Source organism: Aquarana catesbeiana, linkage group LG09 (genome assembly GCF_042186555.1).
Source record: "Aquarana catesbeiana isolate 2022-GZ linkage group LG09, ASM4218655v1, whole genome shotgun sequence".
Lineage (NCBI taxonomy): Eukaryota > Metazoa > Chordata > Amphibia > Anura > Ranidae > Aquarana > Aquarana catesbeiana.
The window spans coordinates 213,899,035-213,915,984 of record NC_133332.1 but is presented as its reverse complement, the minus strand read 5'-3'; the positions used below and the strand labels follow the sequence as shown (position 1 = coordinate 213,915,984).

The 16,950-nt window shown below is 42.2% G+C and overlaps 1 protein-coding gene across 1 annotated transcript in view; it reads right to left on the bottom strand.

Moving 5' to 3' along the window:
* Nucleotides 1-1,108: 1,108 nt before the first annotated feature.
* Nucleotides 1,109-16,950, bottom strand: part of SLC2A6 (solute carrier family 2 member 6) — a 38,716-nt gene continuing 22,874 nt past the window's right edge. Inside the window, exons 5-10 of the mRNA XM_073599676.1 lie at nt 10,287-10,498; nt 9,329-9,481; nt 6,735-6,843; nt 3,189-3,359; nt 2,604-2,749; nt 1,109-1,762 (exon numbers count right to left, since the gene is read on the bottom strand). Coding sequence (XP_073455777.1) covers nt 1,607-1,762; nt 2,604-2,749; nt 3,189-3,359; nt 6,735-6,843; nt 9,329-9,481; nt 10,287-10,498 — 947 coding nt within the window. The 3' untranslated portion in view covers nt 1,109-1,606. The remainder of the gene's footprint in view (nt 1,763-2,603; nt 2,750-3,188; nt 3,360-6,734; nt 6,844-9,328; nt 9,482-10,286; nt 10,499-16,950) is intronic.

Genomic DNA, 16,950 nt, shown 5'->3' with positions numbered 1-16,950 from the left:
TGTCCCATGAGGCATTGCAAGCTGCAGACAATAACCAGCATGACTCCCAAAGGCAGAGGCATGGTGGGAGTTGTAATTCTGCAACAGCTGGAAGGCCACAGGTTGAGCACCCATGGTTTAAGTGGTTTTAAGAAGAGCCAGCGTACAGCTGCCATATATCTGCTGATGTTAAGAGAATAAAGGCAACCTTACGATTGCTGTGGCCGAGCCTATTTTCCATTTATATGGAAATGAGCCCTAGGTCTGCAGGATTGTAAAAACAACTACAAATGCAATTATCATGGATCCCGTCCGACTTCATACCATTTTGGCCTCCTCAACTGCTTCTCTTGTAGGTATTAAATAAATGTAATGTACTTTGCACCATACCGTTAATCTTTAAATAGCTAATAAAACTGGACTTCAGACAAATGGCTACGTGCATATAATGGAAATGTTTCACTTGCCATATGATTTCTAATTTTTTTCAGCCAGTCTTGTGTGGAAGGCTTCTCTGCCAGGCAGCACAGCCAGGTCCCTTGACACAACAGGACATGAAAGCAAATCTCCCCGGTGGGAACAGTCATCTAATCCTTCCCCCATTCCATCCAAAACTAAAAAAAAAAAACCCTTGGAGTGCTGGTTTAATCATTGTTCCACAGAGAAGGCATTTGCTGGGGAATGGGATTACATTTCTCAATTATTATTGCGTTTTACCTATTTCTTTGACTATAACAAGTAAAAGCAGAACAAGTCTGGAGGGAGAGCCAAGGAAATGTGTGTTTGTTAATGTCCTGTACACGTCAGTGCCAGCTTCCCACAAACAAATGGCGTAAGAGGTGAGCACACAAACACTTCCAGTAATAGCCACACTGTCCTGAAGTTTTACTTTGAGTTAAAGTGAACCTGTCAACTTCTGACTTGACTAAAAATTACTCAGCACTTAATGCACTCTTTAGTCAGTGAATGTGACGTGAGCTCTGCTAATAGGAAGAGAGTTCAAGGCAGATGCAGACCTGGCCATTCAGCGGCAACTCACCTCCCCTTCGGCAGAAGCCACACGCAGTGTTGGTCATGCAACTTTTACTGCAGGAGGAAAGAGTTTAGACAGGATTAAAAAAAAGATGTATTTGACATCTCAATTATTTTAATTACAGTACTTAAATGTAAGTGAATATGATTCTACACTTAGAAAAACACAAGTCTTGTAACTAATTTACAATGTATACATTGTTTACAGTAAATGGCTATTTATCCATGTGTATTTTGCTTTTTGGATGCACTTTTGGGTGTCAGAAATTCATTTCCAGAATCATACGCTTAATCCAGTGCCTGTGTACCACAAACACATCAGACTGTCCCACATAATATGACCGCAAAGCAACACAGTGGTGAAATCTGAATTTAATCTCCAGTACACTGACCATTGCACCTTAAATATAGTCCACAGTGGTGGATCTAAGTTTTAGTCTCAGAGGTGCCTTTAGTGTACGTTCAGACTCATTGAAGACCTAGAATTGTTTTTCTGAACCTGTCTCTTTGGCACACATCCAGTTTTGGTAGCTCCAAGCTACTGGTTAAATTTCACAACAGTCTTTCCACCTCAGCATTAGAAGGCCTTCCTTGACTATCTCATGAAAGAACGTCGACCTGATTGGAAGTAGCATTCGATCTGCTCCAGTGTCCGCCCTTTGGTTTCCGGCACAGCAAAGTAGGTGAAGATGAGGCAGCAAATACAAATGAAGGTGAAGAAGAAGAAAGGGGTCTCCAGCTGGAAGGCGCTCTGAAAAGATAAAGAAATTTGTTCAACTTTTATATTTCAGATGAGAGGAAATCCACCAGCTTTTAAATTGGGGTCTCTCAACTTATTAAACAAAGAGCCAGTTTATTGTCCTTCAGGCTTTAGGGGGGCTGGACTGTAGCCAGTGTGAGTAGAAAATGACCTGGCATCAGTGGGAGTAAATCGTTTCCCATCATTGGTTTTAATAGGAGGAATAGTGCTTCTTTGTTGGATTCATCAGGAGGACTAGTGCCCCATGGTTGGTATCAATAGGAGGTATAGTGCCCCCATTGATGGTGTCAGTGGGAGGAATAGTGCCCCATCCTTGGTCTTGGACAGGCATCCTCAAACTACGGCCCTCCAGCTGTTGCAGAACTACTCGTCCCATGAGGCATTGTAAAGCTCTGACATTCACAGACATGACTAGGCATGATGGGAATTGTAGTTCCTGAACAACTGGAGGGCCGTAGTTTGAAGACCCCTGGTCTTGGAGGAATGGTGCTCCATCGATGATGTCAGTGGGAGAAGAGTGCCCCATTAATGGTGTCAGTGGGAGGAATGGTCACCTATCATTGGTCTTAGTAGGAGGCATAGTGCCCAACCAATGATGTCCGTGGGAGAAGAGTGCTCCATTAATGGTGTCAGTGGGAGGAATGGTGCCTCATCATTGATGTCAGTTGGAGGAATAGTGTCCCAAGGGCTGGATAGAAGCAAGCAAAGGGCTGCATCTGGCCGCCCGGGCCGCAGTTTGGACCCCACTGGTTTAGAAGAATGGTAACAATTACAATCTGTATGTAAATTATAGCACCTTTATCATATTAAAAGACAATGTTCAAGTGCTTACCACGACAGGGAGGAAAGCTTCAGTAAGAACAAAGCCGGTCATCCAGCTGACCACCACACATAGACCAGATGCCACTCCTCGAGCTTTTAGTGGCAGAATCTCAGACATCAGGAGCCAGGTGACTGGACCCCAGCCAAAGGCATAACCTGAAGAGGAGACAGAGTGCACTCAGTTCTTTACTATAACAGAACCAGCACAGATACTAAGAATTATGTCTGGCATACTGAACAAGAGAAGTGCTACTGTGCTGCTCCACACATTCAAATAAGAACCGATACAGAAAACTATACCTTGCCTACAGAACAAGACAAATAGTACCTAGCAGAATTCATACATACAGAATAATAATAATAAAAAAATTAAAACCCGCATACAAAACATGAAAAGTGCTGTTGTTCATACATACAGAATACGAGCAGATGCTAAGAATTTCACCCGGCATACAGAACAAGAGAAGTGGTACTGTGCAGCAGTAAACGGATTCATATCACATTATGGTGAATATTAAATTGTCACAAACACAGACTATGAATGCTTTCTATGCAACGCACATGACATAATGAGTGATACTGTATTTATACCTACCTAAAACATACAACATGATGCATATAAGGGGGATAACAGTCAGATAGTTTGGTTCTACGTGAGGCCCAGGCCCAATCAGTGTCATATTGAAGGTTGTGGAATTGTGTTTTGCGTCGACTGTGAAATGAACATAGAGGCCCATTGCCAGGGAGGCGACCATCATCAAAGAGCCTAAATGATATAAAAGGAGAGGGATGAATTATGAGGAAAACATTTGTAGCTGTATTACCTTTACATGGCTTGATATGTTTATTTCTGTGGTTACAACTGTTGTTTGAGCGCATTCAGCTGTTACATATGGTGACAATCTCTTTTTCTTTTTCTCTAAGAAGTGAAAGTTTTTTTGCTTTTGGTCGCATTTATTGGATATAATCTCTGTAGGAGAACTGGCACTTTTGGTGCTTATCACTGACAATGGCACCCACTGGTAAACCTGAACCTGCAATTTGCTCTGCATGACAGATTATCTGCTATGGATTTTTATGTGAACCAATACAATTTGTACCTATTACCAATCCACTTCCAGATAACATTGCGCCATAGTGCACAATGGCTTAAAAAATCGCTGCTTCTACAGGAGTTCTGTGTTCTGCCTGTAGAAGCAGCTAATGTTATCCTATGTGTCCATGCACATTAGGACGATTAGAGGCATATTTTGAGCTTAATGTTTAGAGGCAGGAAAAAAAAACCTTCTGCTTTGCGTTTCTGACTGGAGCTTTCTGGCAGAAAAAAAACACAAAAAAACTTCTAAACTAGCCTAAACTCTGTACAAAAAACACTCTATGTGAGCCTTTTTTTCTGCCAAGGGAACTGGAGTTTTTTTAAGCCCAGTGTGCATGGAGCCTAAGTAAGCATGGTTTCAATAAACGAGATGGCGAATAGCATTTATAGCAATTATTTAGAAGAGCTCTCTTATTGCCCTATCCACAGAAGACACTCAGGAGTGGTGAGTAGCAGACTTGCTGGCACAATCTGGCACTGGCTGCCAAAAAAACTGGTAAGGGGTTATACTGTTGGAGTGAATTGGAAATTTGTAGCAAACATTCACTATATGTTTGGTGAGCCAGTTCACTTATCACTAGTGCTTGTCCAGCACAATCTGTCACATTGCGTGCAAATGATTGTGCCAGACATGAGAAACATTAGATTGAGGTCAGAAGATCAGAATCGCACATGCTGTGGAATGATATTGATATTGCTCCAGCCAAGAATACACGTTGATTGCCTGTGCTTCAATATTATCACTGATGAATAAAAGCTGCGGAGAAAATGTGCTTCTTCCAACTGAATATTCAGCTGACAAATGAAAAAAACAACAAGATACTACACACCAACCTGAGTTAACTACAAATTTATTGAGCAATAATGCTCCTGAAAAAAATACAAGCATATAGAACCCCTAATAACACTGTGACCTCCTAAAATTCACACCTAAAAACCCCATATGACCCAGCCCTGACTGGGTACAAATGTACTGTATCCTGTATACACAGGATGACTATGCAATGTCCTCTGGCCAGCTGAATACTAAATATACAAAAATAGAGAAAAATGTGAATCCCACTAGTAGAAAAATGTAGTATTCACCCTATAGATAAGGGAGTGTTGTCTAAATATAATATCTACAAACACCAACCTGCGTTAACTACAAATTTAATGCTCCTGAAAAAATACAAGCATATAGAACAGCTAATAACCCTGTGACCTCCTAAAATTCTCACCTCAAAACCCCATATGACCCCGCCCTGACTGGGACCAAAAGACCACCCTCATAATAAAAAATAAAAGAATGAGGGATGTGGAATGCAGTCCCCATAGGAAGCTTAGCCCCCCCTCCCCTAAGCAGCGCCTCCCCCCAAATCACAGATGTAAGGACCCTAAACCACCCAACCAAGGATCAGTTTAGCAGCCAAATCGGCTGGGATTGTCCCTTGCAGTGCTTAATTTGCCCATTGTAGCTTTAAGGTGGAGTACCGCACCCAGTAGGAACGAGGGCAACTCATGATCCTTGGTTGGGTGGTTTAGGGCCCTTACATCCGTGTTTTGGGGGGAGGCGCTGCTTAGGGGAGGGTGGGCTCAGCTCCCTATGGGGACTGCATTCTACATCCTTCATTCTTCCATTTTTATAGCGAGGGTGCTCTTTTGGTCCCAGTCAGGGCGAGGTTTGGGGGGAGTTTTGGAAGGAGGCGCTGCTTAGAGGATGGTGAGTCCAGCTCCCTACAATGGACTGCATTCCACATCCCTTGTTCTTCCATTCTTATTGTGAGGGTGGTCTTTTGGTCCCAGTCAGAGTTGGGTCATATGGGGTTTTTAGGTGAGAATTTTAGGAGGTCATGGGGTTTTTAGGGGTTTTATATGCTTGTATTTTTTTCAGCAGCATTAGTGATAAACTTGTAGTTAACTCAGGTTGGTGTTTGTAGATATTATATTTAGACAACACCCCCTTATCTATAGGGTGAATACTACATTTTTCTACTAGTGGGATTCACATTTTTCTCTATTTTTGTATATTCAATATTCAGCTGGCCAGAGGACACTGCATAATCATCCTGTGAATACAGGATACAGTACATTTGTATCCTGAACTGACTGTATTGTCAAAATAGACAATTATTATCTCTTAAATCTGTAGTCTGATGTTAATTTAAGCTAGCCATAGATGAGTCTGGTTTTTTTTTTTTTTTCAACCAGCGGGCTGAATGAAAAAACTGACCAGATTCCCCCATCCACACATTTGAGCTGGATGGGAAAATCCTCCCTGCTGTGCCATTGTATTCTAACAGGGAGACTTGACTTCCCCACCATCTGAATACACAGATTAGTGCTGTGGGCTATAACCTGCAGTGTTGATCAAAAGGAAATTTTCCAGCAGTACAGTTGTACAGAAGTCTATCAGTAGATGGACTTTTGTAAAGCCACAGTGCCCATACATGGATTAAAATTTGGCCAGTCCCTACTGAACTGGCTGAATTTCGATTGATCTATGAACAGCTTTACTGTGCTCCAAGTCTTTTTTTCTTTATCAGTATGTATTAGGGTTCTTTCACATGGGGCGGACTCTGCCTGCGATCCGCTTGCCCAGCAGTTAATCTGATCCCCGCTGAGCAGGCAGGTGACAAGTCAATGCCCGCTTTGCTTATGCAGTGTGGACACATCCCGCTCTCCTCTAAGGGTGGTCGGATGTAAATGGACCACCTGTCCATTTACAACCAGCTGCCATCCGATCCGCTGGACGGAAGGGGACTGGATCCCCATGCATCTGTTTTTAGCAAATCCGATTGGATGTAGGCAGTTGTAAACAGACACATGTCCATGTACACCTGCCGCTCCATAGAGGAGAATGGAGGTTCCGATCAGACCCGATTGGAACGTTCGTGTGAATGGGGCCTAAGTTTTGGTAATAATGACTGAGGTAACCTCCAGTGAATTAATACAGAAAGTGAATTGCACATTGAAATACCCCCCCCCCTTTTCAGGATTGTTTTCTAATACAGTACACCTAGTTCTGATTTGCTACACCTTCTGTATACCCAATTAAACACTTACCAGAGATAAAGAGCAGAATTTTCCTTCCAGCTTTATCCATAACAATGGCAGAAACCAGGACTGACACCAGTCTTACCAGTCCAACAAGTGCAGCATCATAATTTCCTGGCTAAAGAGGAGGAAAAGAGAAACGTATCAGTCAAGCCACCCCAAATACTATGTGACAAGATATCTGGGTTATATAAGGATCACAGAATAGCTGAACTGGAAAATATACAAGATCTTGAAAAAGGTTTTTAGTGTATAAATTAGATTCTTGAATACTCCTCATTGACAATACTGTAAGTGTAAAATGAATGAACAACTAATACTGTAACTATAGTAAGGGAAGAGTAGAAAGGAACAAAAAGGAGATTATTAGAATTTTTGTTTGGGAAAATATAAAATGTATGTTAGCTGGGTGAAGTATTGAAAAAAATAAAAATTAAAAAATAAATACATTAATTGAAATTCCTGATGACAAAGATTTGATGCAGTGGGTATAACAGAAACCTGGCTTGAATAAAGTCATAACTAAATAATGATGTTGGAATGGATAAAGAAGTCAAAAATGTTGACTTGGTTTGTTTGTAAAATGTTTAATAACACTTAATTACCTTCTTTCTTGCACTGCAGGAAAACTTTATTTTTTTTATAATACTGAATTATTCTGAGATTTTAATCCAGGGAATGAAACCTACTTTTTAGAGGCAGAAATTGCCCCCTCATAACTACCGGATAATATTGTCCAAAGTTTTGTTTTGCTTTCCTTTGCAATAAAACCACTGGAGGCTATACATGGTTGAAGTTCATAGTCAAGATTGTTTATTTCGAATTTGTAACTACATAACTATGGAGCTGACAGCATTATCTCTGTAGATATGGTTTATTATTGTGCTGTCACACAGTAGGTGATAGTGTTATCACGAATTCACTGATAATGCACAATGTTTAGGGGCTGGAGATAATAACCCAGTAACTCTGGGTCAATATAGGGTAGGTGAAAAGGTTCCCAATCCTTTCTGCAAAAAGAGCTTTTACTTTTATGTTTCACCCCTCTAATTGCCAGGTAAATATGGAGAAAAGTTAATTTTATCTCCTGTGTATGAACATCTTCATCCACAAGTTGTACATTAGCAGGTCTTAGCCTGAAATAAAAACTTTGAGGATTAGTTCACCTTTACCAAAAAACTGCCTATGCAGATGAGGGGCGTCTGTAGATAGAAATAAACCGTGCAGCTTTGACCAAAGTTGAATAATGCTCTTGCTATAGGTGTAGACAATTTGCATACCTCATAAAGCCTACTGGAAAACTCCCAGAGATTGCATATGCCCGTCTCGTTGCTAGGATGTTGCTATGACACGCCCACCTGTTACTGTTCTCCACCATCACAGGAGCGATTTAAACCTCCTCACATGCACTTTCCATTTGAGCTCTGAGCTCAGCATTTGAGAGATGACTCCTGTGATGGTGAGTGATGCGGAGTCCTGTATTTACTCTTGACTTTCCTGGTCTGCATAATTGTTCTGGGGTGGTGTCTCAAAAATTATGAGACAACTCCACAACTAGCATTCTCCAAAAGGCCAGCAATTGTGGCCAGTTTACCCCTCAGTACAAACTTACTTAAAGCGGAGTTCTGCCGATTTTTTTTTTAAGTCAGCAGCTACAAATACTGCAGCTGCTGACTTTTAAAATAAGGACACTTACCTGTCCAGGGTGCCCGCGATGTTGGCACCAAAGCCGATCTATCCCTCGGCTGTCGGGTACTGCCGCCGCCATCCTCGGTAAGGGAATCAGGAAGTGAAGCCTTGCGGCTTCACTTCCTGGTTCCCTACTGCGCATGCGCGACTCGTGCTGCGCTATCCCACTGGTCCCTGCTGTCGGCTTCAGCAGTCAATGTTATTGAAGATGATGTATTTAATATACAAGCATGTAGCTAACCACATGGAGAACAACTTGGTACATGGCATACATTCAATATAATTGTTCTGACTGAGGCTGGGAGCCGAACTTCCCTTTATACTCTATACATAGCTGGGGGCTACCTTGTAAGTCTCTTTGAAGTCCTGATTAAATTGTTGGTCATTTACATTGCTAAACAGATGGTCAATTAACATAGACATGTCACTTCCCAATCTCTGTGGGAAATCAGAGATAAACCTTTCCACAGATGAAGGTGTGAATGGCATTTGACCACAACCAAAAACAGCTGTTATATTATATGACTAACATAGTTGTATCCAGTATAGCTGTTTAATCAGAATACATGTTTTCTTAATCATAACTAAATGTTTGATAAATAAATGGCTATTCCATTTACCCTATCACGTGTGTCTCCCAGAAGACAGCGGGGGGGGGGGGGGAGTGGGGTAGATACCCACGGGTGGCTCGGGTATCTATGCTCGGAAGTGGGAGCAAAATACCTGTACTAGACAGGTATCTGCTCCCCCCCCCCCCCCCGAAAGGTGTCAAATGTGACACCGGAGGGGGAGGAAACGGAAAAGTGGAAGTTCCATTTTTAGGTGGGACTCCGCTTTAAAGCCCAACCCTGGGCTCCAGTTCCAATGCATTGTACAATACATTCTGAAGATACCACAGCCCTATCGTTCCTCACCAGAATGACTTTGGTCTTGTTGAAGATGGGCTCCAGGTATGTCAATATTGGGTTGATTCCAGACATCTGTTGTAAGAACCTCATGAGGACAGCAATAAGGATGGGTTTGTAGTAGTGCCGCTCGGACAGCTCGCGGCACGTTAATGAACTGTTCTGAAAGAAGATGTGACACCATTAATGCTGATTAACCTTCTGCCAAAAAATCAGTTTGTAATTTTCTGGAACCCCTCCCAAACTGTTGTGTCATTGTTCTAGGTCCCTAGTGGCAGTGTGTTGTTGTTTTATCACCCTCAAGTGTCAATATCTCACTGTTCTGAGAGTCCCTAAATGTCAGTGTGTCATTGTTCCAGGACCCCCAAGTGTCAGTGTAACACTGTTTTGAGACCCTAAGTGGCACTGCTCTGAAGATCCCAAGTGTTACTGTGTCATTGTCCTGGGGACCCCTCAAAGGGTTACTGTGTTATTTTTCGGGGAACCCCATGTGTCACTGTCATAGTTTCGGGATCCTAAATTGTTAGCGTGTTGTTGCTTTGGCATACCCAGTGTCAGATTATCATTATTCTGGGGACACTGATTTGTCAGTATGTCAATGTAGTCATGTTGGTCCCCAAGAATCAGTTTGTCATAGTTCTGGGACACTCCTTCCCTATTGTGTAATTGTTCTGGATCCCTTTCACCAGTGTATTATTGTTCTGGACATCTACATGTAAGTGTGCCATTGTTCTAGGCTCCCAAATGTCAGTATAACATGGTTTTGGAACTCCCATGTGTCAGTGTATCATTGTTTTTGGATGCGTAAGTGTCAGTGTGTCATTGGTTTGGGCCTCCTAAGTGTCAGTATGTCACTGTTCTTGGATCTCATTTGTCAGGGTATCACTGTTGCGGGGCCATCAAATGTCAGGATGATTTTGCTTTGGGTTCCCCAAGTGTCAGTGTGTTGCCTTTTGACCTGCAATACCTTATTCATGAGGCTGTCCTCAATTCTCTTGAACTCATCTCTGTATGCTGTATTTGGCCCTCGGAGCCACTCTAGAGCCTTAAGGGCTCTATCTGTTTTCCTTTTAGCAATGAGGAATCGTGGGGAGTCTGGCATGAAGCACATGAGGATGAGCATGGTAATTACAGGTATTTCACCCACTATCGCCAGCCAGCGCCATGGCACAACAATACCTGAGAAGACAAAAGTTAATACTCATCTGAACTGGAAAATTTGTATATTTTAGTTAGATAAGAAGAAAAATAGTTACAGATGGTGGGAAAGCTTACGTAAAAGAAATGTGAATAACATTTATGGATAAATATGTTAATATTTTCAAATGTATTCTAAAACAGATATTTGTGTAACAAAGTATATTCTGCATATTCCGACTTCTGCTTACAGCTAACTTTTACCCTCCTAATCAGTGACTACTGTCACAGGAACATAAAGTAGCAGGAAATCCAAAATGTTATGATTGTCACCAGTGGTGGCTGGTGCTATACATTTTTGGGGTGGCGCAAACAAACCCCTCCAGGTCCGCACTCACCACGGTCACAGCTCCCCTGATACTGCTCTCCTCCACGGCTTCCATGTTAACCTGGTCTTCTTTCCGGGTTCCAAATCTTCAGCCTCCTGCCAGTACGAGAATCTGAAAACTGGAAGTGACGCAATGGCAAATATTGATTTGCTAAAATCATAAGTGGGAGGGTTCGGGGTGCAGTGCTCTGCACCCCAAGGACATCCTAAAACAAGCCAATTAGAGCCTAAGGCTCTAATCACCATGTTTGTACAAAAATGATGGACCTAATAGAAACCCATTAGGCACAGCTGCATGAGTACATGATTGATTTTTAAATACATTATAGTATGAGTAACATTTTTTAATTTTAAGATGTTAAAAAATGTTAGTCATATTATCAGTTATTTAAAAATAAATCATTCTATGATTATACAAACTAACTTTTGTAACTTGGGGGGGGGGGGGGGGGGGCACTGTGTCCCTGCACCGCTTGTGGACCAGCCACCACTGACTGCCACCATAACAAGAAGTGAGGGGAAAAGAAAAGACACGTTGTTTCTTGCAAAAATGCCGTAAGTTATAAACCATATCCAAACCCCAAATTAAAAATGTAATATATTGCAGCTTAACTGCCTTTAGATGTGGTGGCTGCCTTTGTTTTCTTTATTTTCACTTGGTAATCCTGTAAATAACACGCTTCACGTCCCTTCATGTCTACACTAATTTCTGCAATGCATGAATGGAGGGAGCCATGGTAACACAGCTAGGACCTCAAACACCTCTACCTTTGTTCATCTCCATTACAAGGGGATTTTGGGAGATTAGTAGTCTACACCGGTAGTTCAACAGGGGTGTCGTTTGGGTTCCCCTGGGTACCATGAGAATGGCACCCAGTTTTCCCTGTACCAGAGTCATGAGTTTCCATGGTGTGGGTGGGCTGACCTCAGCACCATAATAGCCAATGACGTTCTAGGGCAGTAAGCATAGCATCTATTATTATTATGGAATTGTGGGCTAGCCTGCCATGCTCCTACACCACAGCAACACCTAACACTGACCCAGGGCAGGAGGCATGCAGGACCACCCCTAGCATTCCGTAAAGGACAGAAGTCTGACTCCTCCAGACCCCCTGCCCTCTGTGGTCGCTGCTGGAGCTAAGAGATAGGTCTCTGTTGTGAAGAAGGTAATGTGTGACTGGGTGGCTCTTTGATAAGGGGGGGGGGCTCTGATTTGATGGGAACATTTGGCGATGGGGACTCTGATGTAAAGGTGGTTCTTTGACATATAGGGAGGACTCTGATGGAAAGGGGGGCCTCCGATGTGATGGGGGGACTCTGATATTATGGGAGGACTCAGATTTTCTGGCATCCTCCTGCTTACTGAAATTGTTTAATAGCATCTCTTAGAAGTGTACACTGAGGTCAAGTCACATTCAACCTGTTGCATATGTAGATATCTATTGTCCTCTACTGTCTGAATTTGTAAATACAATATATCATGTATGCACTTCCTGCCCCTGGTTCGTTGGCTTTGAAAGCCTAGAACAGTGATGGTGAACCTTGGCACCTTAGATGTTTTGGAACTACAATTCCCATGATGCTCAACTACACTGTAGAGTGTCAATGGAAGCAATTGGTATTCCAGAAGCGCTGTTTGACCTTCCTGTAAAAAGGGGTCATAATTCTCTGGTGAGTGGCCACCCATCTCTTGCACACTTGTGGTGAAGAACTAGGAATCAGATTTTGAGCATCACAATTTGGTGTTGGGATTTATCATATATGGACTTTTAGCTTGCTATTTGTATTTGCATTTTTGATTCACTGAACATCACTAACGCCTCATCCTTTAATATAATTTTCCCACTACACTGTATAGTGCATGAGCATCATGGCAAATGTAGTTCCAAAACATCTGGGGTGCCAAGGTTCGCCATCACTGCCCTAGAAGGAGGAAGTGGGGAGAGAGAAGGGACTCAGCCACATTTCCTGTGCATGCTACTAAATCTTGTACCAGTAGATACTATTATACACTTCTAAGGGGAGACTAAAGTGCAGAGTAGATAGGCTGATTCTGAGTTTCAGAGCCACACCAAAGTTCCTGCCAGTGAGATGTCCCATTCCAGGCTAGTTGGACAACATTTGGAGGATACCTCCGTGAATGCTGATCTTGTCTTCAGGTCTCCGAAACAAAGACAGACCCCACAAAGAGGCCCCTGCAACTGGAATTTGAGAGGTATCTCTATATAAAAACTATATATACCCAGGTATATACACACAAATCCTTTTATCAGGCCCTTTGTGATAATATCTGTTTGTACATCATATGTGTGTACTGTTATCAATCTCTTCTTATATACAGCTTGTATTATTTCTATGTACCGGTGGGCATCAATATGCTTATAGCTAATGTTATATGGTGGTTGCAGTAGTTCTTCTGCTTCCAATTACTTTGATAAAATTATTGGTTAATTTCCCAGGAAGGGAATACCCTTTGTTCACATAGGCCCTGTCCAGGGTGGAGGCACTGCCAACTGTATTAGCAAACCCACTCTTCCACTTAGAAAACATTCTGGTTCTATTATTTACCTACAGGGTTAACGTAATATCCTGTTTGGGGGGGGGCATTTTCTCATACCACCCCTAAAAGAGGGCTACATGGGGGGAATATGGGATCCTAGGCAATGAGTTTAGGTTTAAAGTGTTACTAAACCCACAACAGTAAAATCAGTGTGTATATGCAGCATAGCATGCTTGTTATACTCACCGTGGAACTTAAGGGGTTAATCCTCTGCATTGTGTAAAAAGACTGTTTTATCCTTTCTGAACAGATACTTCCCCTCCTGAACTGTCTATCTGGGGAAGACCAGCTAACACAGGCAGGGTAGCTGTCCTGCACATGCTCAGTTGTGTCTTTTATGCTGGAGAGAACATTTACTTGTTCTGAGCAGCCAGGTCACATGATATTGACATCACACATGTGGGCGTGTATACAGGCTGTAGTGGAAATCTCCTCCTACCTGAACACTCAGCACTGGACAAACTGTGCAGTTTATCACTGACCGTGTTATACAGATCATCCAAAAAGGTATAGAGTGGCAGTAATTTAGTGTAAAAAGATTTATAAGCTGTGGGCACTGGGGGGGGGGGGGGCTGTATTGCATCTGATGGGTTTTTTTTTATGTATATAATATACATGGAGTATACATGGAGTATATAATATGTATATTTATATATATATGCTTGTGACTATCCCAGTCTCACACTAAAACATTTGCTGTGTTTCTTTAGGTTTTCTGGTAGTGGGACATTTGTTCAACAGATGTCCTGGAGTGCTTACACAAGATACCCTCTCTGCTACCATGATTTATACAGGTGTTCTGGTCAACTATAGCTTTAACTTGAGTTTTTGCTATTTTTGACATCAGTGTAATGGGGCAGAGAAGGATATGCCCAAATGGGATTGGCTTCTTAAAACTTTCCAAATAAAAGACAAGAACACAAACTGAGATTAGGACTTTGTAATGACGTGACACCAAGGAAGGTCTCTGCCAGAATCTGAAGACGCTTTTCGCCTGATCTCCTGCAATCGTCAAAGAGTACTCGTTGCCAAGGAGATCGTAAAGTTTCTTTTTCTTTTCAAATATAAATTTTTTTATTGAATTTTCAAAGAAAGGGGGTACAGAAAGGGTACAGTACAACTGTGGCCATAATAAGCAATGAAACATACATATTGGTCTTCAAGAGAAGGCCTAATTTCCATCTACAATGTGGACCGCATAAAATGTCATAACAGACGTGCACAACCGTATTATATTCATATAATTTGACATTAACCATTCCTGATCTTATATACTTATGTGTATGATGTTGCCTTAGTTACTGAACTGCCAGGTGAACTTAGTCGAGTTATCTGTGTCCCGACCACAATAGCAAAACTGGAGAGGAAGGAAAGTATCCAAATATCTGGAGATAGAACCCGCAGTTCAGGGAGTAAAAGGTAAAGAAAGCAGATGAAAAGAGAAGAGGGGTGGGGGGGTATTCAAGATGGGGGTGATGGGTGTAGTAATGGTGTCACTTTTTTAGTTGGTCAGTTTCGGTGTGTCCTTTAAGAGTTTAGTAAGGTCTGCCCTTCATCAGAGAATATAAACATGTTCCATAACTCCATAACTTCCAGGCTTTAGTGTTTTTCCTGTTTGTGTTGTGCTGTGAGCACTAGATCCTCTAGTTTTTTAATGTCTTCTACTTTACGCAGCCAAAATCCAATGGATGGGGGTGTGTTTTGTTTCCATTTAGCTGGAATACAAGATTTTGCGGCATTGAGTAAGTGTCGCACAATAGATTTCTTGTACGACTGCGCCAGGATTGTGGTGGCGTGCAGCAGGAAGAACGCTGGGTCTTTCTGAATTGTGTGATCTGAAAATTTTTGTACGACTGTCTCTATTGTTGTCCAAAAGTGTTGTAGTAGTGGGCAGGACCAGAAGATATGGAGGAGTATTTATCTGTTGTGGTAGGGAAGAATCTGTGTAGTAACTGAGGTGTATAATACCACCTTGTTAGAATCTTATAGTTCGTCTCTTGTATTCTTGTGCAGATGGACAATTTTAGAGAGAATCTGATAATGTTTTGTTTTTGTACGTTAGTGAAAGTATGCTGTAGGTCACTTTCCCATTTTTGCAGGAACACCAAATCTGGTTGTTCCGATGGGGTGTTAAGCAGGGTATATGTTTTTGAGAGTACTTGGGGTAATATTACCTCGTCTCTACAGTAGTTCTCAAATGTTGTCAGGTCGCGTTTGAATTTCACCGGGTCTGGTATCTAGTGAATGAAGTGATGTAATCGGATTGCCTTCCAGAATGAGAGCTGGAAGCCCCCAGTATCGCTCATTAGTGATTGGATCTATGTCCATTGATCCCCGTCTACGTAATGTAAAGCATAGTCCTTACCTGCTGTCAAAAGTGTCTCACACTCTGATCGGTCTAGTCCAGGCGTAAACGCCGGATTGCCTAGAATTGGGAGTAGTGGGGAATGTCTTGATGTCAGGGAGGTTGTATTTATCATTATTTATCATTATGGAGCCCACGTGTAACGTGACACCTATGATAAGATGTGTTGTCATGTCTGAAGGTAGTCGGTCATGGCACCTGATCGCTCCCTTTAGTGGGACACTCAACTTGCGTCCATAATCTGGTTTGTTCATGTCTGTTCCAGTCAATAATTCTCCCTAGGTGTACCGCTTGGTAAGAGTTTTTTATGTCAGGAAGGGCCAGTCCTCCATAATGTTTCGGTAGCATCAGGTATCGTATGCGTAGTCGTGGTTTTCGAATGTGACCATAAAAATCGGGTAAACATTGAGTGTATTTGTTTATAGTATAGAGGTAGGATCTTGATTGGCAGTGCTTGGAACAGGTAAAGAAATTTCGGGAGAATGCACATTTTGGTAAGGTTGCATCTGCTGAACCAGGAGTGGAGTCCCTTGTTCCACTCCTCGAGCAGCCCTCTTGCTTTTGTTAACAGTGGGGGGGAAATTGAGTTTAAATGTGCGTGTCAGGTCGCTGGGGGTACTTGTTCCTAGGTAGATAAGATGGCTGTCTGACCATTTGAATTTAAATTTCGTTTTCAGGGGAGTCAGGTTGACAAATGTCATGTTAATGCCCATAGCTGTGGATTTGTCAAAGTTAATTTTTAGATTAGATATGTTCCCATATCTCTTAAATTCTTTAATTAGGTTTGGGAGGGACACAACGGGGATAGTAAGTGAAAATAAAAGATCATCTGCATACGCAGAGATCTTGTATTGTGCCTGATCTATATTGATTCCCGATATATCCGGGTTGCAGCGTATTGCACATAGGAAGGGTTCTAGTATTGGGGTGAAGAGAAGGGGTGACAAGGGACAGCCCTGTCTGGTACCATTGGAGATGGTGAAGGGGTCAGAGAGGACTTCGTTAGCTTTGACCTGGGCCGTCGGTATAGAGTAAATATTGGAGATCCAATGTAGCATATTCTTACCGAGTCCGATGTGTTTAAGAACAGAGGACATAAATTCCCAACTCACCCGGTCAAATGCTTTTTCAGCATCTGTGCTGAGAAAAATGCATGGTGTTTTGGTCACTGAGGCCCTGTG